General features: G+C 37.5%; 2 protein-coding genes across 4 annotated transcripts in view; both read right to left on the bottom strand.

Annotated features, from left to right (window-relative positions):
* Window positions 1–5,862, bottom strand: part of LOC132630786 (uncharacterized) — a 7,920-nt gene extending 2,058 nt beyond the window's left edge. The window contains exons 1-3 of one of the 2 annotated variants that reach the window (XM_060346383.1): window positions 5,444–5,862; window positions 4,510–4,940; window positions 3,184–3,375 (exon numbers count right to left, since the gene is read on the bottom strand). In XM_060346383.1, coding sequence (XP_060202366.1) covers window positions 3,184–3,375; window positions 4,510–4,940; window positions 5,444–5,608 — 788 coding nt within the window. In that variant the 5' untranslated portion in view covers window positions 5,609–5,862. The remainder of the gene's footprint in view (window positions 1–3,183; window positions 3,376–4,509; window positions 4,941–5,443) is intronic. The other variant, XM_060346384.1, reaches the window with a different exon arrangement.
* A 5,849-nt stretch (window positions 5,863–11,711) lies between these two features.
* Window positions 11,712–23,554, bottom strand: part of LOC132630785 (uncharacterized) — a 31,161-nt gene continuing 19,318 nt past the window's right edge. The window contains exons 15-28 of one of the 2 annotated variants that reach the window (XM_060346381.1): window positions 23,153–23,302; window positions 22,974–23,036; window positions 22,753–22,860; window positions 22,581–22,664; window positions 22,077–22,124; window positions 21,587–21,661; window positions 14,727–14,822; window positions 14,559–14,639; window positions 14,376–14,447; window positions 13,814–13,858; window positions 13,663–13,746; window positions 12,629–12,732; window positions 12,398–12,555; window positions 11,712–12,289 (exon numbers count right to left, since the gene is read on the bottom strand). In XM_060346381.1, the coding sequence (XP_060202364.1) occupies window positions 12,411–12,555; window positions 12,629–12,732; window positions 13,663–13,746; window positions 13,814–13,858; window positions 14,376–14,447; window positions 14,559–14,639; window positions 14,727–14,822; window positions 21,587–21,661; window positions 22,077–22,124; window positions 22,581–22,664; window positions 22,753–22,860; window positions 22,974–23,036; window positions 23,153–23,302 (1,155 nt within the window). In that variant the 3' untranslated portion in view covers window positions 11,712–12,289; window positions 12,398–12,410. The remainder of the gene's footprint in view (window positions 12,290–12,397; window positions 12,556–12,628; window positions 12,733–13,662; window positions 13,747–13,813; window positions 13,859–14,375; window positions 14,448–14,558; window positions 14,640–14,726; window positions 14,823–21,586; window positions 21,662–22,076; window positions 22,125–22,580; window positions 22,665–22,752; window positions 22,861–22,973; window positions 23,037–23,152; window positions 23,303–23,554) is intronic. The other variant, XM_060346380.1, reaches the window with a different exon arrangement.

The raw sequence follows: 23,554 nt of genomic DNA, 5'->3' as shown, positions 1-23,554 counted from the left end.
CATTTTTTTCCTTCTTTTGAGGGGAGGGGGATTACCATATGAGAATGCTTTTGTCCAAGAGGACAGCACTCTTTTCAGTCTTGATTTACCATCATCTTTCGAAATGTCAAATAAAGTCACAATTATGAAAACAGTAGCAAATGTGATGCATATTTCTTAACATTCAGTATAAGCATGGACCTTTTTTTTTTTTTTTGGTAAAGTAATCAAATGTGATTAGTAAAGCATCAAGAAGATGCAAGGTTACAGGAGGGCAAAAGAAGCTGCTTCAATCAAAAAAAGTATAAGCATGGACCTTTACTTTGGGTACATTGATTAATGATGATCATTATAAATTAGGAGGCGCTTGATAGAATAACCAAGTGGAAAGAAGCTCAGGTAGCCCAATTTCCTTATTGCTTATCCAAAGGAAAGGGAAGAGGTACTTATCAAAAGAAAAAGGGTGAAGAGGTAAATCCCTTGCACTTTTAAGGACTCTTATCAAAGGTTACCTTTACCTCAAAAAAAAAAAAAAAAAAAAAAAGGACTCTGATCATACCAAACATGAACGAGGAAGGGGAAACAACCAAATAGGGAACAAAACAAAAAGTCATATAAAAATACTCAATACGAGCAACCAACTTGTTAACTATTGGGCACATGCTGCATAACTTTTCTAGGGTAAAACACAATCTCAGAAGTCCACTAACTATGCTGTTAACAATTCATCTAGTACTTTATACTCGTAGCTTGCAGGTAATAACTAAATTAATAAATAGTCAAATCATAAAGGGTCCTTCAATAAAATGAAGTTTTTTTTTTTTATAACCGTGGTGTCCGGGCCAGCTTGCACGCACCTCAACTAATTCCACGGGATACCTGCCACTTCCCACCAGCAACAGGTACCGGGTAACTCTATCCACCAAGGCTAGAACAGATGGGACAAAATCACCCAGTGTTTTTTGTCTCAGCTAGGAGAACCTGAAACCTCATGGTGGTCAACCCACTTCATTGACCACTAGGCCATACCCTTAGGTGCTTCAATAAGATAATGTTTTATATATGTACTTCAACATTCTCCGGCTAGTTATCAGTATATCCTCATTTTGGTGAGAGACAGATTGATTGATTCATCCTCCTTCCGAAGCACACAGTGAAGTTACTTAATGCCACCAGTGATACTAACTGACGATACTGTAGACCATTTTAATGAGAAATGCAAACACTAAAACAATAGTGTATCTTTTCATAAAAGAAGTAATTCCAATTCTTAGATCATAGTTTCTCTTTTTTCCTTAATGCTAGTTTTATAGCTTATTGTCAGGCCTAAAGGGACGGCTTGGTGCATATGTCAACATGAGAACTTGCCCTTACTTTCTCAACATCAATAATGCAGAAAATGAGCTTATGGTGAATTCGTAGAAGCAGAAGCAACAGACTGTTTTAATACAGCTTCTAAAATAGTCATAAAAATGAGCTTATTTCAGAACTTGTGTGTCTTATGCATTGTCTAGATCATCATAATTCCATTTGAGGTTAAAAAGAAATACATCATGACCTTGGTTGAGGTTATAATATGGATTTAATAAGGAATCAAAGGTCATCATCTTTGTATGATATAAAAACCTTCTGCTTCTAGAGACATGTCAATTAATGCAGCGGCTACCAGCAACTGAAGTTCAGATATAACTAGTCTAGAACTTCTTCTACATTTTAAGTGGAAAGGAAGTTTCCCACTAGACTACCTAAGAAACTTCACACTACATAAAATAACAATTGGCCACCTGATGCTTCCATTTGCACATGTCCACAGTATAAATGATAATTCAGCCTTAACAAGGTTATGCTATAAGGACAAAAAAGAAAACAAAACCAACTGCGTCACTTATTTCAATGAGCTTTAGCTTTTTTGATTTGTTCATGCTAACGACAGCCAAAGTGGTCCCCTCAAGGCAACATCATAATCCTCTCTCTCCTCCCAGCCCCCACTGGCCTCCCTCCCTCTCTTTGATAAATATTCATATTCCTTTCTCTTTCACAATTTGAATCCTTAAAGTGCATGAGACACATAAAATGTAACGCCGTTTTTAACACAAGGCTTTTCATATCTGAGTTCAGCCAATGCATTAAATAGCTTTTACTCAGAGCACCCATTGTAAAAACAAAAATGAAAAAACCAAAACCATTGCCACCCCATTTGTATGAATCAATCAACTATGCCTCAATCAAATTAGTTAGGATCGTACTATATAAATTTTTCTTTTTAAGTTAAGTCTTCACATGAGTGATTCAGTTACAGACTTAACTTAAAAAGAAAACTGAATGAATGATTCAGTTACCACCATTAATAGGACCATCTCCAAAAGATACGCCTCAATCCTTTATATCTACTCTATTCAACAACAACAACATACCCAGTGTAATCCCACAAGTGGGGTCTAGAGAGGGTAGAGTGTACGCAGACCTTACCTCTACTTTTGTGGGGTAGAGAAGTTGTTTCCGATAGACTCTCGGCTCAAGTAAAACATGAACAATCACCAGGATAGCAAGAAAACTAAAGCAGAAGAGACAGCAAGTAGTAATAGATGATTAAGAACATAACACTAAAATAAGAAATACAAGAAAATGCTGCAAATAATACTAATCCAACAAGAAAGGAAAACTTTATATCTACTCTATTCAGGTCAATTTTATTCCCACACACAATATTTTGCCTTGTAGAGGTTCTCTAGATCTCACTTACCCCTACACAGATTACTAGTCTAACTCCTGACAAACATCAACTTAAAACCTTTTGGGTGTATTCGGCCATGTTCGGTTGGTCAAAATGTTTCTCTAGGAAAACAAGTTTCTTAAAAATAAGGAACATGACTTCCCTAATGAAAGTAGGGAAAACAAGTTCCACAAGTGGCATTCCATATTGATCACCCTCCAACACACCTCATCTTCACCTCTACCCGCATAGCCCCCATCCCCACCACCCCACCCCATCCCACCCTTGTAGTGTTATGCTAGATTACATATAAATGTTCTTGAGATAATATTTTCTTGCTTACTTACCAATCACTAGAAAATAAGTAAGAGATTTGTTTTCCAAGAAAGCATTTTCTAGGAAAACATCTTCCTTCATACTGAACACATCCTTTATTCAAGAAAAAGGAAAGAAAAGATTTTTCTAACTGAGGGCATCCTGTGAAAACTCACCCAGTAGCATCAGTAACTTCTCTGGATATCTTCATCTTCTTGACGGTTCCCTTATACAGATCCTCCAAAGTACAAGGCAGATTCCGCTCTATCGGAGCAGCCTTCCGTGGCGCATTACCTGATGCACCTTCCCCAAACATACCCCCTCTAGGAAAACTTGAAGCACCAGCCCTTCCACCCATATCTTCCACACTGTGCATTAGCACGTTTTCACAGTATAAATGATAATTCAGCCTTAACAAGGTTATGCTACAAAGATAAAAAAGAAAACCAAACCAACTGCCTCACTTATTTCTATGCACTTTAGCTTTTTTCGATCTGTTCATGCTAGCGACAATAAAGTGGTCCCCTCTCCTAATTACTCCCACGGTAACAACATAAAAATGTAACGTTCATGCTAGCGACAACTAAAGTGGTCCCCTCTCCTAACAACTCCAAAGGTATTAACATAAACATGCAACATTCATAGTCCCAACCCCTCCCCAAATCTCCCTCCCTCCCTCTCTTTGATAAATAATGATATTCCTTTCTCTTTCACAATTTGAACCCCTAAAGTGCTTGAGCCACATACAATGAAATGCCGTCTTTAACACAAGGCTTTCATATTTGAGTTCAGCCAATGCATTAAATAGTTTTCACTCAGATCACCCATTGTAAAAAACAAAAATGATAAATATTACTAAACTATTGCCACCACATTGAAATTTAACATTTATATGAATCAATCAACTAGGCCTCAATCAGACTAGTTAAGATCATACTATATAAATCTTTCTTTTTAAGTTAAGTCTGCACATGAATGATTCAGTTACAGACTTAACTTAAAAAGAAACTGGATGATTGATTCAGTTTACCGCCATTAATGTGCCCATCTCCAAAAGATATGCCTCAATCCTTTGTATCTACTCTATTCAGGTTAATCTTATTGCAATACGCAATATTTTGCCTTTATAGAGGTTCTCTAGATCTCACTCTTACCCCTACACAGACTATAAGTCTAACTCCTGACAAACACCAACTTAAAACAAGAGTTTTCTTCAACTTTAGTTTTGATTCTTTCTACAATTAGATCTTCTATCACCAAATAAAACATCATTATTATCTTATTCACTATGATTCCGATAAACTAACTAGTTTTTGCTAAACAACTACGCCTCCGTCCCAAGTAAGTCGGGGTCAGTTATATGAATCCTCATTTCTCCATTTAAGCTCATATCAACTACTACTATTTTGCTACAAACACAAATAAAATAATTGAACTTAATTCAAGAAAAAGCAAAAAAAAAGTAAGATTTTTAGGAGCAAGGGCATACTGTGAAAACTCACCCAGTAGCATCAGTAACTTCTCTGGATATCTTCATCTTCTTGGTTGTTCCCTTATACAGATCCTCCAAACTACAAGGCAGATTCCGCTCAATCGGAGCGGCCTTTCGTGGCACATTACCCGATGCACCTTCACCAGCAGCATTCCTGAATGAAGTGAAAATATCTTCCCCAAACATACCCCCTCTAGGAAAACTTGAAGCACCAGCCCGTCCACCCATATCTCCCATCCCACCAAACGGGCTCGAAAACCCAAAGAATTCGGAGAATATATCATCAGCACTACGCGGGTTGAACCGGAACGACCCGTGACCACCACCACCACCATCTGATGTGCCGGAAAATCCACTGGCACCTGGCGGTGGGACCTGCCCTTTCAACCCCTCTTCTCCATATTGATCATACACTGCCCTTTTCTGTGGATCACTCAACACCTGCAAATAAACACTCAAAATTAACTATTTAAATCTCAAAGAAAGGTATAGTTCAAATTTGCAACAGTCATTTCAATCTTTTTCTTCCAATTCTAAGAAAGAAATATCCCAAAAAATCCAAATTTTGGAAAATAATGTGGAAAAATAAATTGAACCCGTGAAAATTAGGCTACAGATTTTTATTTTTTTTCCAATACTAACTACAAACTTAGAAAACAAAAATAAATCGAACCTCATGAAAATTGAGGTTACGTATAACATCACAGAATTCAGAGATCTATATATCTTTTGTTTTGTTCAAAATGAAATACAAATATAAGGGAAATAAATCGAACATTTGAAAATTGGAATAATCAGTTATGTAAAATACATCGTAGAATTTATAATTGGGAAAAATAAAGCGAAGCGTGATGAAAATTGAGACAATGTAGGCTTGAGAGATCCATATGTTGTCCAAAATTAACAAGGAAATACTTGGGGAATTGAGGTGAAGGTGTACATACATCATAGGCTTCAGAGATTTTTTTGAATTTGGATTCAGCATCTTTCTTGTTGTTTGGGTTCTTATCAGGATGCCATTTCATTGCCAGTTTCCTATACGCTTTCTTCAAGTCATCTTCTTTTGCATTTCTGTCCACCTCTAGAACTTTGTAGTAGTCCACACCCATCCTCCTTCTACTCTCCGACCAGGCTCACATGGACGCAGTTTTCGCTTTCTTCACTTAATCCACTTCTGTGTATTGGGCCTGTTGCTCATCACAGGTAATTTCTTTTTTCTTTTTTCTTTTTTCTTTTTTTAAATTTATAAATGCTACTTTTTCTACACTTTTTAGTCTAAGCCAATTATCCTTTTTGGGATGGTGTTTGGTAAATGGTCCTTACTAATGGTTTCATAAGGTATGGTATCCTATTGGAGTCGGCCACTTAAGTAGGCTAAGAAATAACATTTGGAACCAAAATGTTCAAACTCAATTTGTTTTCAACTTCCGCTTTATATATTTTGAAAGTCTCAAATGTCTTATCTTTTGTTCTTAATGGGAAGACATATGTATATTTTGAACAATCATCAATGAAAGTGATAAAATATCTCTTTCCATGACGTGACAAACAATCCATCTCATAGATATTAGTGTGAATTAATTCCAAAAGTGTGGATATCCTTTCAACCATCTTAAAAGGTTTATTTGTTAACTTGAATTTACTACAAGTAAGTCACTTAGTAGTATGATTCTTTTCGCACTCTTTAATTAATTCATTTTACACCATAAGTTGAATGGATCTAATATTTACATGACCAAGACGTTCATGTCATAAATCTAGAGACTCCACAATATAAACAGAAGTATTTTCATTATTAATATTGAGTTTGGACATTCCATTTGTAGCACAGCATTTTCCAACAAATATGCTATTTTTCGACAGAATAAATTTATCTGCCTCAAAAATTAATTTTAAAGCCATGATTTAAAAGAAGTGTACTTGACACCAAGTTCTTCTGAATATCAAGAACATACAATACGTCCATCCATGTGACTATTTTTCCGGAAGTAAACTTCAATTCAACAGTTCCTTTTCCAACAATCTTAGCAGTGGACGAGTTTCCCATATACAAAACTTTATCGTTCCTCACTAATTCATAGGTCTGGAAAGCATTTTGATCACCTGATATATGACGAGTTGGGCGAGTGTCTATCTACCATTCCACTTGATTTCCTGCTACAAATGCTTCTACAAACATTGCCACGAATTCATCTTTCCCACGAGTATTTGTCTTTTCTTTCTTCTTTTCAACTTTAAGAATTTTACAATCATGTGCATAGTGACCAATTTTGTGACAACGATAAAATTCAATTGACTTAGAATTGATACTAATATGTGTTGAGATCGAAATAACATGGTGTCATGCAGAAGCTAATAATTGCAAACCTTGAACACAATAAATCGGATAACAAAGAGAAACATACTAAAAGAGGCATAATATTCTAATACGGTTTGATCAATTTATCTACATATGAAAACTTAATATAAACGCATAAAAACTATTGAGAGAACAATCTCCCCTTAAACAAAACTCTTTAAACAACTACATTGTGGATGCTATTGTGTTATGAATGAGATGAACAAATCTTCTATTTATAGAAGTCTAAATCTTCTCCTACAAGAAAAGGAATACATATGGTAGAATCCTTTGCCACAAAGAAAACCTTTTCTACCAAGAAATTCCTTTTGAAGTAAAACACAATTATGGCAAAAAATTCAAATAAGGTAGAAAATTCAGGGCAATCCATAATAGTATGCTTGAAGTTCGTACTCCTCTTTGCCTTTGAAAAGTTCTTATTAACAGATTCCTTCTTGGTTGATTTTTCTTCAACCACATGAGTTTTCATGACGGGTTCCTTCAACATATCATTGTCACGATATCAAGTCTCTTGTTAAATTTATAGATGTTGCAACAATCGCTCAACAATCAATATTCCTTCTTGTGTAAGAGTTTGCTTCTGTACTCTTTTCAAGACGGAGGAAGTTTTGAGACAATAGCACCAACATGAAAGTTTTCATCAAGAGCAATTCTAGAAATAGCAATTTTATTAGCTATAAGTTGGAATTCTAGCACTTGTTCAGTGATTTGACTTATCATCAACCATTTTGAACTTCATATAGTTTGAAACATGAAATTGCTTTGAACTCGCATCTTCTATCAAATAGATAGTTTGAAGAGTTCCCACATCTCCTTAGCAAATTTGCACTTGATATAATATTGATCACAATATTTGTTGGACATTCCTCCAAGAATATAATTCTTGCATAAATAATCATCATCTTGCCATTTGCAATTTGTTCTTTAATCAAAGTAGCCTCGTCAGTTGCTACCTCAAAACTAGGAGCATTACAATATTGATGTAGAAGCCACAGAGACAAATATTTTCAAATTGTTAGAACAAATATGACAATAATATAAGAAATCCAAATAAAACTTTTTTTTTTACTTAGAGGCACATCAGGACGTTTCTTGAAGATAGTTGGAGTCTCTCCCACGAGCAAACGGAAGAATGAATAACAACTATATCTTCGGATTCAACTAAGCCATAAAACAAGTAGCATTCAAGAACGTTTGTCACACCCCAATCTTGGGGGTGTGGCCGGCACTCGGCACCCGAAGGGCCGAGCGAACCAACTGTGATATCTAAACTCTATAACGTGAATCATAGGCCGACGAGGCCGCTGAATAACAATAGTAAGAAGTATATCATAACAACCTGCAAGCAGAAAAGGCCCAACAACACATATATGTACTACAAGGGCCAACAAGGACATAACAAAGAAAGACGACCAGTCAGAAGGCCGGCAAGGCCAAACATAATACCTGTACACTGACTGATAGTCTGTAAGCCTCTAAGAGCACTACTATGCATCAACTGGTCGGGACAGTGGCTCCGACGTACCCATAGCCATACTCTGTATATATATATATATATATATATATATATATATATATATATATGCATGCATCCTATTTAATGATCTGACCAGCAACTCCGGAGAATGGAGTGCGAACATCCCTGCTGAACTTTGGTATCCTACTGAGAAAGGTACAGCAATCCGTCTATCGTACCTGTGGGCATGATCACAGCGCAAAAAATGCGTCAGTACGAAATATGTACCGAGTATGTAAGGCAGTAAGCATAAACGTAACATAAGCATAAGAGATACAGATAACTTGGGAAAAGATGTAGAGACAACCTGAAACTCTGAACGAGGCCACTGAGGGCGACCATAATCATGATATAGATGTAAATGCATACCCGTAAAATCATTCCTCACTGTGGAGGCATATATCATATCATATAACAATAATAAATCCCTCTGTGGGGTGAGCTCATCATCATAACATCATATCTGCCCAACTAATCAGTGGCAATGCACAGCTACATGCCTACCCGGCCGCCTACAACACGGCTTGGTAAAGAAAGAAACATGTCTAGGTGCACATATAAGTGCCTACCCGGCCGACTATAGCGTGGCTCGGTAATGAAAATAAATACATATATATATGTGCAATGAAAGACTGACCTCAGAAGAAATATCATGGAAAGAGTCGGAGTGACCTATCGTCGTTATCCTCCGACTATCATTATTGTCGCTACGTTTATCATAATTTGATCATTAGGCCAAAGAAGTATAAGTACAAGGAAACATCTTGTTATGAATTATTCACGAAGCCAAAGTTAGCAAACTCTTATGAAATATAATCGACACAACTTTTCTCGGAAAGAGTGTGCCAACGAGAGGTTCGTTACCTTGGAGCAATAGACAAGAAGATAAGTATTAACTCAATTAAAGGAAGTACAATCAACTCAACTTTGATGTGAAGAGTACCATAACTAATATCATTCTTCATTCGATAAACAAGAGGGATACGAAATGTGAAAGGTACTTCAATACAAGCTATTCATGAGAAAAGCGTAAGCTTAACCATTTTGGGACATAATCGACACAAGTTGAATGGAAAGTCTTTTAATCGATAGCCAAAAGGAGATGTGGACCATAATTTGGTACAAGTCATAGATGAAGTATGTATCAGCTCAATTATCGTGGAACGCGATTGATCCAAGTTAACGGAACAAATTTTTAAATGAAAGGTCATTTGAAATCTAGTCATGCCACAAAGAGAATAGAAAGCCCTACATACCTCATCGATTGGAGTTATACACATTGCCATAAGCTTCGAACACTTTATAACTGACTTCCTACAAGATACGAACAATTCGAGTATTAACTTTGAGCATATAGCCAATAAAAATCTTCATTTAGGCATTTTATCGAGCAATTCGTAGGCGCGGGTTTGTAGGCTCTTTTGTAGTGTAGCTTCTTGTAAAACACTACCAAAAACCTACTTTTATACTCCTCCTTACTACCATGATTCAATCCATACCATCATAACTCCAAACAATACAAAAAACCCAACACAAATAGCTCAACAATTTAGCCATGTCCATGGAAACTTCAAGTTTTAACCATAACTTATTCATATGGGATTTTCCCTCCATTTTCTTAGGTTTAAACACTTATAAAGCTTAAGAAGAGGAGAAAGGGATCAAAACATACCTCGAACTATGCAAATCACTCCAAACTATAAATTGCTTCTTGATGAAGTTTCCTTCCAAAGATCGAATTAGCGAGAATTTACCGATTCCAAGATCACTACCTTGTTCCTTATGTTAGACTTGTATAATTTGCCCTTTGATTATCTTGTGTTTGATGGGGAAGTATTTAAGGATGACTTCTAGGTTTTGGAGGTCTTAGGAAGAGGAAAAATAAGAGACAAGTCGTGGAAGGGGTGAATATATATACAAAGACAACTTTGACCACCGACTATGTCCACTGTTCCAGTGGCAGTTTACGTCCGTGGACAAAAATGCAAATTTCTCTCTACTCCGATGTCATATCGACGAACGGTAAAATCCACTGGAAACTAGACTCATAGACTTTCGATTTGATAGGTGGATCACCCCGTAACTCCAAGTATATTGAGAGAAAAGCTCTGAGACATCTGACCCAAATTTCAGTGAAATTTACAAACTTAACTTACGACGCCCTTTGTCGACTTTCGTATTACAACTCGTTTGACTTCCAAACTTAACAAACGACCATTATACGATTAAAAACTTCATATTATTATTTTCTTAGCATGTGAAGAACTCCTAATCTCACCCAAAAGTACAAGTTATCATATTTCCAACTTGCCGACTTTTGACGAAACTCATGCTTTTTTGATTCATTCACCCTCCAAATATTCCGCCACTTACTAATATTATTTATAGACTCTTGTAACCATTTATATTAATAAGCTCAATCCCTTTTAATTTCAAGATAATTTCTTTTTAAATTTGCGTCGACTAACTCATGATGCGACTTTAACGTGCGAAAATCTGAAGTGTAACAACATTGCTCTTCTATTCTTGAATCGGTGATTTCACCTTTTATATTAGTCTCTCAAAAGTTTTTAGGGGAATTTCTTTTTTGAAGTGCTGGCCCTTTAAAAAAAAATGAAACTATTTATAGGATAAGATGTCTTGAAAAAGAAGAGCTTTTTTTTTTTTTTTGGGTGACAAAAAGAAGAGCTTCATTAACTAATGGTTATTAATAGGTTCATGAAATTTACAAATTAAAATGTATCTTTTAAGAACCTAAAACGTAAAAGACAACAATGAAGAATGTATCTTCAAATTCATTTAGTTTTGAAAATCAATAAGCTTGTCAGATTAATTTTTAAATTGATTGAAGCAATAATTTTAACATATGAAGGAAATTTCTTTCTTTGAAAGTGTTTCCAGAAAATAAATGAAATTCTTACTTATTTTCTTGTGTTCAAAATTAATGGAATCCTAAAAAGCATTGTATATAGCCTAGATAAATACTACAAATCATTGCGGGGATTAGTTAATGCCCAAAATAATTCGAAGGATGAGTTGAAATGAAAGCATCTTTCTCTTGAGAAATCAAATTGATAGGGTACACCATTTAGCACAAAAGATTCCCATGTTTATCACTCATGCAATTTCAAGTTGCACTTACAGGTACACAGAAGACATATCTTCGAACAAAGAGGGAAAATTGAACTGCAACAAGTTATGTGACACTTCTTCAACTAGTCATGTAAATACATTCCCATGATTGTTCATAACTTTTCGCTGCTACTCCTCCCAGAAAGTTGCAATGTAAACAAAAGTTATAATATATTAAAAGGTTACAATCTATCCTGCTCGACTATTGAATAGTTAAAATATCTCCCATTCAACTGAATAAGCATTTACGTCAAAATCTCTTAAACAAGTTCTTTAGGCGGTCACATTTAGATTACCATCTCCCCTAAAATTTGCTAAAAACTTGATTATTGAAGGATATAGATAATATACAACATAAACAACTATTTGTCGGTTATCAAGACACCCTGACTTCCTAGTTCCTAATCAGCTAATACAAAAGGTCGAGCTGAACACCCCTCTGGAAGCGATTGGGATGCTCCTAAAATACAACTGTTACTCCGTACCAGCAGCAACACCTGTGGTTGGGAGAGTCCAAGACTGCCCTCAACATGAAAAAACATTTGCAACACAACCGAGCCTCCACTATAAGGTTGAGATATTCTGATAACGTCATTCCAAAGTCAGAAAAGAACCACCAAACTGATTCCCATTAGGCACTCTAAGGACTCTGTCTGCATCACCCTGCCAGATACTTGAAAGAATGGAACTGAGAGCTTTATCCAGAGGGGAAAACCAACAAGACTCCTGGAGTTTAGATGAAACTCTAATAGCATGCCCACAATCTACATGTGAAGCACCAAGCTGAGCATCAGATCGGATAAGAGATGAGCTTCAGTGGGCGTATCAAAGCAAATAGGAACAAAAGCAAAGGGAGGGAAATAATGGGAAGTACCACCCCACAGCCCTTACCTCACACATCAAATTAACTGGCAATTAACGAGTCCTTGGATTTTTCCGTGCCGGACTCCTTATCAGAATTGCCAATATCACCTGTCTGAGACTGGTTGGTAGGTGTCTGACTTGAAACTTGAGCATCCGATTCAATTCCAAGAACCGTTAAGACAGACCTAAAATAATATAAGTATATATCATCAATAGAGATGAGTAATAATCCTCTTGACATGCACATGTGAGACTGACCTTGGAAGTGAAGATTTTATGTGTGCTTGGCTTGCATGTGCAACTAAAGGAGCTCTGAGACCAGGTGTTCTACCCAATGCATTTTCAAGCTGAGCTGGAGGTAGCTGAAAGACGCATCAAGGTCATGAAGGTAAAAAGTTAAGTATAGGATTCTTTGTGGTCCTACCAGCCTAGTAAGCAAAACAAGTAACTTTCAACAAATTGTTGCTGAAAACCAAATCTACCATGCCCATCCACCACCCACTCAACAAACACGTGACAAGCGAGAGTAATGTTTGCTCCGTTTTCTTCAACCAACACAAATGATGAGGAACAAACAATTTCATAAGTAATTACAAAGCCAAATCAGCAACATGACTGCTAGCTTGCCTCAAATTTCATATTAAAAAATTTACAATTTTTAGTGCTGGAGCATTTAAGATAACAATACTTTTGAAGAGTACTGAGTTAGAAAAGTTCTCAGTGTAAACAACTGAAAGAAGCACCAACTTCCATTTTAGAACATAAATACATCTGTTAAAGTTTGTATTAGACCAGAATCTCAGTAATTGCGACCTTCATATATTTATTGTTAAAACTTAAAACTGTCTCAAAACTACCTGATTGATTAGCGGGCTAGACTGCATACATATGTCTAGAATAGTGTCAGTTAAAACATACAGCATCAATTTATACCTTAATTTTAAGGCTCAGTTTTTGCTAACTCAATTTCACTTAAAACTGTCTCATTGAGCATGATGATAAAAGAGTAAGTTAAAATTGCATACAGTATCCGTTGCGCTAGGATAAACAAATCCACTAGTGGATATCCTTAAAAGTCGGCTTATTATGGAACATTTATGAGCATCTGAATTATTAAACCCGGTGATGTCATTAGATTATGATTATTATTTTTTCAGAAGAATGCAGCACTTACAGATGAAGCAGAACATAATTTCTAAGTTTCTAGCCAATCCAAGACTTGTAATGTAAATTGTATGATGGTAAGATAGTTGAAGGATAAACATAGTTAGCTTATTGCATCTAAGGCATACCTGAAGCAGCACTCCGAAAGATTGTGGCCTGGTCAAAAGGGCACATTTCACAAATCCTACCCACAGCTTTGGATATTTCCATATCTGGACAACAAATATGTCAGAGTTGACTATGCATTGATATCGCTCGCAAAGAACAGGCAATACATACCTGCTTGCTAACAAGACGAGAGAGGATCTCCATAATGAAATCCACCTGGGACGACATTAATAAAGGAACTCAGACACATAAAGAGTAATGAGACACAGGGAAAAAGGAGAGAACAAAAGGTTATAGTATTGTAAGGAAGGAGGCAGCATTTGTTCATTCTCCATGTCAACTTATGCAAAAGAGAATTTATGATGCTCTAGTGTTAGCAGGAAGAAATATTACTAGCCTGAAAGATGAAAAAGGAAGATAAGCAAAATAGTGCGCACATAAAGGGACACCGAGGCAGGAATCACTAGCCCAAAGAAACATTCAATCTACTCGCTAAGGCACAGATACAGAAGTAAATAATATTCTTCTGAAGAATACACAATGACTCTTCAACTGTGTGAAGGTTGACTATAGAATCATTCTCCTGGCAATTTAGCATAAGCACAGACACTAGGATTGTTCTGATTTAGGGGCTACAACGAGGTTCAAAATATGGTTTAATCACTTAATGCAGCTGGTCATCATTCCAATCATTATGCATGCATTTATCACTGCAGTGAAACATGTATCTTACCAGAGATGGAAAAGCACCAATAGCTTGTATTACTGTCCGCATGAACAACAAAGGAAGAGGAATTTGTTCAACCTGTCCCCAGAAAAATTAATATATTTATTCTTTCAGGTTAATCCAGATTTCGGATTTAGAGAAAGATTTAAGCTGGAAAAGAATGAGTAATGAGTATAAAAAGAGCTATACCAATTGGTTCAAGACCTTTGCAAGAACTTGCTGCGTGAATATCTCTCTCTGCTCAAAACAAGCATTGCATGCATCTGTGACCTGCAAAAATCAATATTACCTCTAAGTGGGAAAATGTTAACAAAATTCAGAAGAGGACAGAAGTCAAAAATGGTAAAGAAAATCTGCCTTCTTTAATGGAATGCCTTCTCTTTCAGGATCAATCCTATGTATAGCAATTAATGCTTCAGCAGGAGTTAGCACTGAACCTGAGTGAGCTGATCCCTGTGTAACAAACATTTTCAAACCCAGGTCATAAGGATCAAATGCATTTGCATTCGGGAACTATGTTTTTATTTTTAACATTTTTATAAAAAATAGACTCATATTTTATTTTATTTTATGACAAGGGAACTCACAGCCGCTACCCTTTGGGTGCGCACAGGGTAAACCCCGCTCCTGTGCAATAGCCCGCAAACCACACAGGAGAGATAACCTGCACTAGGCAAGCCATGTGCGACGAGCTCGACCCAGAAGGCAAATTCCCTGCTGTCGTGGGCAGGGGGTTTCGAGACTTGAGACCTCCATTATGGAAGCCCCATGCTCAACCAATTGAGCCACCCTTGCGGGTATATAGACTCATTTTTTTTTTTTTTGAGACTTGTAACAGTTAATCTATATATCCACAGGTGTACTACATCAAAATATGTAGTCCCCCTCCAAAAGGTTACATTTCCAGCATTGATCTCTACAGTTGTCTATTCTTACAAGAGATCTAACACATCAAAAATATCTTCTGTCTGATCTAGAATTTCCTGTTTACACCAAAAATAAAAAAGAGCTAGGCAGTTCATCTTTAACTTCTGTAAATTATTCTGTTTGTTCTCAAAACATCTCTGGTTCCTCTCTTTCCAGACAGCCCACCATATACATGATGGGACAATCTTCCATCTCTCCTCTTTTCTTGTTACATTCCCATCCCTGTTCCAGCATTTTAACACTCCTTCTATGCTCCCAGGCTTCACCCATCTGATCTTCCTCAGGTTGATAAACATCCTCCATAGCTGGTCTGCCCATTTGCAGTGCAAGAAAAGATGACTGATTGTCTCATTATGATCCCCACACAAAAAACATCTCGAACATAAGTGAAAACCTCTTTTGTTCAAGTTTTCATGAGTCAACACTGCCTCTTTTGCCAATAGCCAGTTAAAACAGTTCACTTTATAAGGTACCTTTGTCTTCCATATCATCTTCCATGGCCATCCTTCTTCTTGAAAACTTGATACATTCAGGTCTTTGTATGCTGAGTTAACAGTAAAAATTCCTGTGCTATCCTTCTTCCATTCCAGAATATCCCTTTCCCCTGTTAAGTTGTTGAATGCTGCCATTGTATTGTGAAATTCTGCTACCATCTCCATTTCCCAATCATTCAAGTGTCTTCTCAGATCCAGATCCCACCCTTGTCCAGTCCACATCTCAGCAACAGTAGCATGTTGCTTTTGGCTAAGGATGAACAAGACAGGGAATTTCACCTTTAGAGATGTGTCACCCAACCATATATCATTCCAAAAGGATACCTTTTGACCATTACCAGCTTTACATCTAATTCTTGCAAGCATTATTTGCCAGTGATTCCTGATTGCCCTCCACACAGTGCATCCATATGGAGTATTAGCCATGTTTGTCATCCACTTATCCTCCAAACCATATTTAGCAGTAATGACTTCCTTCCATATCATGTTTTCCTCTGTAGCAAATTTCCATAGCCATTTCATCATCAAACTTTGGTTTTGCAATTTCAGATCTTTGATACCCACCCCCCTGTCTTCTTGCTCACAGTCAGTTCCTCCCACTTGACTAAGTGAAATTTCTTCTTATCTTCATTGCCCTGCCACAGAAAGTTCCTTCTAAGGATATCAATTCTCTTGATTACATTGACAGGTATTGGGAATATGGACATCATATAAGATGGTAAGGCATCTAGCACACTATTGACCATGGTCACTCTTCCCCCAAGAGAAAGATATTGGCTTTTCCAGTTTGTCAGCTTCTTCTCACATTTTTCTAGAACTCCATTTCATATTCCTTTTGACTTGCTCTTGGCTCCCAAAGGCATGCCCAAATATGTAGTTGGAAGCTCCCCTAATTTACCTCCTAATTTATCTGCCAAGCTCTCCACCTCTGCAACCTCATTAATTGGATAAATGAAGCTTTTATCCCAATTAATGTGTAATCCTGAAACTGCTTCAAAGATGATGAAGATAGTTCTTAGGATTAAAATGTTCTCTTCCACTGCTTCACAAAAGACAAGATTATCATCTGCATATTGCAAATGAGTAATCTCTAAGTTTCCTGCACCCACTTGAAATCCCCTTATCCAGCCATTCACCTTAGCTGTCTGAAACATATTGCTCATGCCCTCCATTGCCAGGATAAATAAGAAAGGGGACAAAAGATCACCCTGTCTCAATCCCCTTTGAGAAGGAAAAAAACCACAAGGAGTTCTGTTGACCAAAACTGAGAACTTAACAGAACTAATGCAATGTTTTATCCATTTGATCCATCTAGTTCCAAACCCCATTCTCTCCAACATATTGATTAGAAAGCTCCAGTTCAGATGATCATATGCTTTTTGAATGTCTCACTTGCATAGAATACCAGGTTTCTTACTCCTCTGTCTAGACTCCACACACTCATTAGCTATAAGAACTGCATCCATGATCTGTCTTCCTTTAATAAATGCCATTTGTTCCTTGTCCACCAGTTTATGTATTACCTTTTTCAACCTCTCTGCCAGTAGTTTAGCAATGATCTTATAGACTCCCCCAATCAAGCTAATAGGCCTGAAATCATTGAGCTCTATTGCTCCAGCTTTCTTTGGAATCAAAGCCACAAAAGTGGCATTCAAACTTTTTTCAAAATAACCTTCAAAGTAAAAGTTCTGTATAGCAGCTACAAGCTCTATCCTTATGATATCCCAACACTGATTGAAAAAAGCCATAGAGTATCCATCAGGACCTGGAGCTTTGTCCCCTGCACATGCCCTGATGGAGTCCAGTATCTCTTGAGGTTCAAAAGGGGCCATAAGAGTTGCATTATCTTCAGCATCCACTCTAGGAGAATTCCTCATCTCAAATTGTGGTCTCCAATTTTCTGTCTCTGAATACAGCTTCTCATAATATGATACAATTTCTTCCTTCACTTCTCCAGGATCCTCCAGTATTTCTCCATTTACTCTTAACTTGTCTATAGCGTTTGCCCTTCTGTGTGCATTTGCTGTTCTGTGAAAGAAACTTGTGTTTCTGTCTCCCTCTTTCAACCAAATTGCCCTTGATCTCCGTCTCCAAGCAATCTCTTCATGCCTAGCAATGTCTTCAAATTCCATGGTTAGGGCCAGTCTAGAAGTTATCTCCTCCTCTTTTAGGATTCTATGATCTTGTATCTCTTCCAGTTCAGCAAGCTGAGCCAATACCACTTGTTTCTGCATTCCCAAATTCCCTTGTGCTGTTTTGCTCCACTCTTTCAATTTTCCTTTTAAAGCTTTCAACTTTGCTACCAGTATAAAATCTGGCTTTCCACTGTAATTGAAAGATTCCCACCATGTCTTCACTCTCTCATTAAAACCTTCTGTCTTTAGCCACCAATTCTCAAATTTAAAATAAGAATTGGTTTTCTCCCATTCTCCACTTTGAAGTAACAAAGGTGAATGGTCAGATGTCACCCTATGTAATATGGACTGCCTGATGTTCCTGAAGCTAGCATCCCATTCTTCTGATATCAGGAATCTATCAATTCTTGCTGCAATATTGTGTCTATCTCTTTTCTTCCAAGTAAACTTCCCTCCTGTCAGGGACAAGTCCACCATTTCCATGTCTTCAATGAAATCAGAAAAATCAGTCATTGCTTTGTTGATTCTTCTGCAGTTCTTCTTTTCAGATGGATATCTAACTGTGTTAAAGTCACCACAAAGGACCCAGGGCCCTGGAATAAGACTCCTTGCTGCACCTATTTCCCCCCAAGTTTCCTCCCTTTCCATTCTATCATTTGGTGCATAAACTCCAGTCATGTTCCAACTGAAATCTTGACTTCTTCCAGTGAAACTACAAGAAATAGAGTACATGCCCTCACTACTGATCACCCCTTCCCAATCCCTTTTGTCCCACATAATTACTATCCCCCCTCTTGTCCCACTAGCTTCTAATTGAACATAATTGACCCACCTGCTCCCCCAAACTTCTCTCACTATATCAGTGATATCCCCTTCCACTTTTGTTTCCTGGAAGCACACCACATCTGCTTTCCAGGTGAGTAAAATATTTTTTATCATACTCCTTTTTTTACTACAGTTCAGACCCCTAACATTCCAGGACACTATACTCAACTTCATTGATCTTTTATTGCTAGATATCCCCCCTACTTCTAGTACCATTACTCATGAATTTAGTATCTAATTCTAGCCCCTTCAATTCATTCATCCCCTTCCTTTTGGTGATTGATTGTTCCCCCTTATTCTCCTGCTTGTTGCTATCTATCTTCATGAATAACTCTTTGGCTTTCTCTTCACACCCTTTAAAGCTAGCACCAAACTCTGTGCTAAGTCTGATTATATGTTGTTGAATCCATTCTGGAGTTATTGATGCTGGAATGGTTGCTTCTTCTGGTAATTGAATTTTCAGAGGGGTAACATCTTCATTTATCTCTTCTGTATCTATTTCTTGCATCTGTATTTGTAGATGTAGGCCCTTGTCTTCTTTTTCTGTTTCTGCTGGTTCCTCTTCTTCAGATGAATTTCCCATGAACTGTTCAATTTGATTATGTTGAGTCTCCTTTTCTCCATCACTGTTCCCCAGTGGTTCAAACCTATTCTGGGTTATTAGTCTTGACAAGTTAGCTTGTATTTCTATACTAACCATGTCCTCTAAATGGGCTTTAGAATTTGACTTATGAATTACTACAGCAAAAGGGTCAAAAATTCTGCCCACTTGCTCTATTCTATTAACTGGGCCCAAATGCTCTATTCTTTTAATTGAACCCGCAACTGCCTCCATTGGCCCTTTCCTTCTTGTTTCCAGCCCACTTGTCCAATTCAAATTATTCCCTTTTCCCAAGGTCCCCACATGGGTTCCCCTAATTTCTGCTAACTTTTGATAAGACCCTACTCCTTTATTGACCATTGGACAAAAGGTTTCTTCCTCTCTCCTCCTTTCCTTTGCTCTGACTTCCACCGGAACTTCACACCATATCGGAATAGTGTAGGTATATTCTTCATTGGACACTTCCACCTCTCTCGGAATCTGCTTCCCATCTCCTGCCACTTTGATTCGAGCCCAGTGAAGATGGTTCTTGAGTGAAGTCTCCTCCTCTGTTTCTAAAAACCCTCCGCATTGATCTCCAATTTGTTTGAAGATTTCTTGTGACCATAGGCATAATGGAAACCCTAGCAGTCTGATCCACACCCAATCCCTTTTAATTTCTGCAGGCCAGCAACCTGTAGTTGGTTTCCACCATTCAAGTGCCAACTGCATCTTTTTCCAGGTCCATTCTCCGGTCATGATGTGCTCTGCTTCTTTCCTTGATGGGAGCTCAAAGAGAAAATAGCCATCATTCATGGCATGGACATTTATACCAAAAGCAGTCTTCCAAGTGTTGCATGCCCATCTTCTTACATCATTTAGAGTGGCTATCTCTTGTGTTGGGCTCTGAAACTTCCCAACTACACATCTGCTCAGCAAGTCTATCTCAGAGATTGAAGTCCCCCCTGAGATTTTTATATTGTCTTTCGTGCTCTGAACTTGTGCCTTTTTCGTGGCCTCCGTCACCCATCTATTGCTGCTGCAGGCCTCTTTGAAGGTTTTATCCAGCTGTTTAGTTGTAGGTTCCTGCGGCTTCTGTGTTTGTTCTGGTTCATATGTAAACTTTGCAATTTTGTGAGCTATATTCCCCCATCCTCCATTGAATGTAGTTTCCGGTGTAATAATGACAGATTTGCTCTGGCCTTGTAATGCTATGAAACTGATGTATCTGCCACTCTCATTGTGTTTTAGAGTGCAGAAAAATTCAGAGAAGTGATCCTTCAAATTCCATCTTTTAACCACCTTCCCCTGTAATTTGGATGCTTCAATAAATACTGCTACTATCCACTTTAAGACTTTAATGCTAACTTTGACTCGTCTCATTAAATTCCTGCTGCGTTCGACCCATTCGTACCAAGATTCTGCACCAGATTTGCATTTAGTAATATCATAGGACTTAAAACCGGCATTGTAGAATATACTATTTTCCTCTAGAGAAAAGGATCCGGCCATAGTAGCCTGAAAGGACCCCTGAAATGTATTACTTCAACAGAAAGTTTAGACTTTCTAGGCTTTTTTATTAACGGTGATATCTGGGTACCTACTACCTCCCACCTGCACACAGGTACCGAGTAACTTTTCCCACCAAGGCTTAGGAAGATGGAAAGGAATCACCTAGTGTTGTTTGCCTCCGCTAGGATTTGAACTTGAGACCTCATGGTTCTCATCCCAGTTCAGACCTATCAAGGCTTTTTCACAGCCTTCACAATTTTCTTCTCAAACTTGCTGATCCAGAACTTTAATCAACGAAGACATACACCACTAATACAAATATCAACACACAAACTCCAGAAACTGGGTGCTGTCCAAACATAACAGGGCATCAGGAGATAACACACAGTATGGTCTCTTAGCTAAAGGAGGTCAGTAGTGAATATGCACCAAAAGCCCTAATATGCACACCATTTTCACCACTTGAAAACCAATCTTGGTTAAAACTTCAGGATAAAAGAAGCTTGGGCCTACAGCCTTCGTAACACAAACAGTCATTAATACGATACCAACCATACTATTAAAAACAAACAAGGAATGCCAAATCAACTGTGGATGTTAAGAAACAGAAAGAGTAATGCAGATAAATTACCCCGTTTCCCTCAAAGGAAGAAACTGACAGACTAAAAGATGGGAAGTAAAAAGACCACAAATAAGTAATAACAGCCCCTAAATAAATATTGTTCATAGAAGCATGTATTTTACCTGTAAAATACGAGGGAGAGCACCTTGGAATTTATCCAATGGAGCATTCACAACATGTGGAAAAAGAAGCAAAACCTGAGGAAGAAGGGATGCAAGAATTCAACTCAAAGAAAGATGAAAGTAGAACAAAAACATAGAAACACGTGAATGACATAAAGCCAAGAAAATAAAGTCAAAACAACCGGAAAACACACAAAGAAGCTGAAGCAAAGAAGACCATTCTAACACTCCCACAGTTTTTTCAAGCTTCTTTTGCACTTCAATAAACAATGACATTCCTGTTGGAATAACTACTTTGTGCACAGACCACTTGAAATATCTTACTTATTACAGTTATTACTTCCCAATCACGTATAATCACCTCCTTGAGCAAAAATTAAGCTAAAGGGAGAAGTCAAGTAGCAACTTAGTAGCAGCGAATGCACAGACGATATAAGTAATAAGGGAAATAAAATTATACAAAATAGGCATAGAGAAAAAAGATGAGTACCTCATCTTTTGACAGGAAAGGAAGAATCATAATAAGGAGTTCAACATCCTGTGAAGCACGAAAGCAAATCAAAATAATAACCATATCATAACCCAAGTTTTTATACAGAAAATAGGAATCTTCTAAGGTAAGAAATGCTGTTGTTATATCCAAAAAGTTAACATTAGTCGCTCCAACCAAACGGCCCCTAAGATGCACAGTAAGATGCTAACACTAAACCATTGGAATTTTTATTAGTACAGATTTATCAACAACCAGCATTGCCATTACTCAACATATCATCCCTATAACTTTTTTATAATATATTAAAAGAACATGTACGCGGAAGAGGGCCGCAAGGAGCACGTGTCCACCCATGAGAGCAAGGTGATGGACGTGTTGGCCCAACTCAATGCTTTTAAGAAGAACTTGGAGGAGATCAAGCTAGAGGGTTCATTGTAGATACTTCATACAGCAGTCCTACAATAGAAGTCATTTCCAAAACAAAATGATCATATTTGATACCTTTACTTTAGTCTCATATAGCTTCCTAATAGTAGTTATCAACTGTGAAGAAGGAACTATCCCCTCAGTCAACGTTTGCAAAACCTTAGAGTCATGAACAAAAATAAGTATGTTAGAGAGTGTATTTCTGCTTCCAAGCTTGCATTAACTGAACACTAAAGTGCATCAAGACCTGCATCAATAACTTTTCACTTCCACTAGGTGGATCTGATATTATCTCAAGTAGCTCAGATGAAGAACCAATTGTCCGAACTAGCATATGGATTTGTTGATGTATGGCCTGCATAACATTTACCAGCTCTCAGTGTGTTCGAAATAATATTAAGGTGACACAGTGTTAGGAAAGACCAATTAAGCTGTTGTGTAACAGAAAGTCCAGGTTTTAAAGCAAACCTGCTGTACAGCCTCGGATGCACCACTATATACAGCAAATATTTGGCCAAAGAGTGAGTGCTTCTGCTCAGCAACATAGACAAGTATTTATTAGGTTACAGATGTATGAACGAAGTATCATTAAACAAGGAATTAGTGTTGAATGACAAACAACAATAGTCAAACTAAGTGGAAGAAACCTTAGTACACAATGCAAAATAGAGTGAGATGCGCCGCTGGCCCTCGGCTATAGAAAATGGTGATTTGCTTCCAGAAGTGGTTGACTGAAGAGTATTAGAGGAGACAGAAAATGATGGTCCTTCTTCCGAGTGTTTTTCTGAAGCAGAATCCTGAGGAGAAAAAAAAGAGCATCAAGTAGCTGTATGAAAGAGAGCTAGGGAAAAGCAATTATTTGAACACCAATGCAAGTTATGAACTAGAGAAGAAATATGCTCGACAGGCATATATGAGTATCTTTTCTCTCTCTTCATTTGTATTTCCTCACTTTTTGGTGTTCTTCCTGGTTATTCCCCTCAGATTCCCATAGAGGAAGAGGGGAGGTTGGGTGTTCACATATTCAGAAGAGTTACCTTGCTCATTTC

This window comes from Lycium barbarum, chromosome 3 (assembly GCF_019175385.1).
Source record: "Lycium barbarum isolate Lr01 chromosome 3, ASM1917538v2, whole genome shotgun sequence".
In the NCBI taxonomy this organism is placed as follows: Eukaryota; Viridiplantae; Streptophyta; class Magnoliopsida; order Solanales; family Solanaceae; genus Lycium; species Lycium barbarum.
This window is presented reverse-complemented; position numbering and strand designations above follow the sequence as displayed.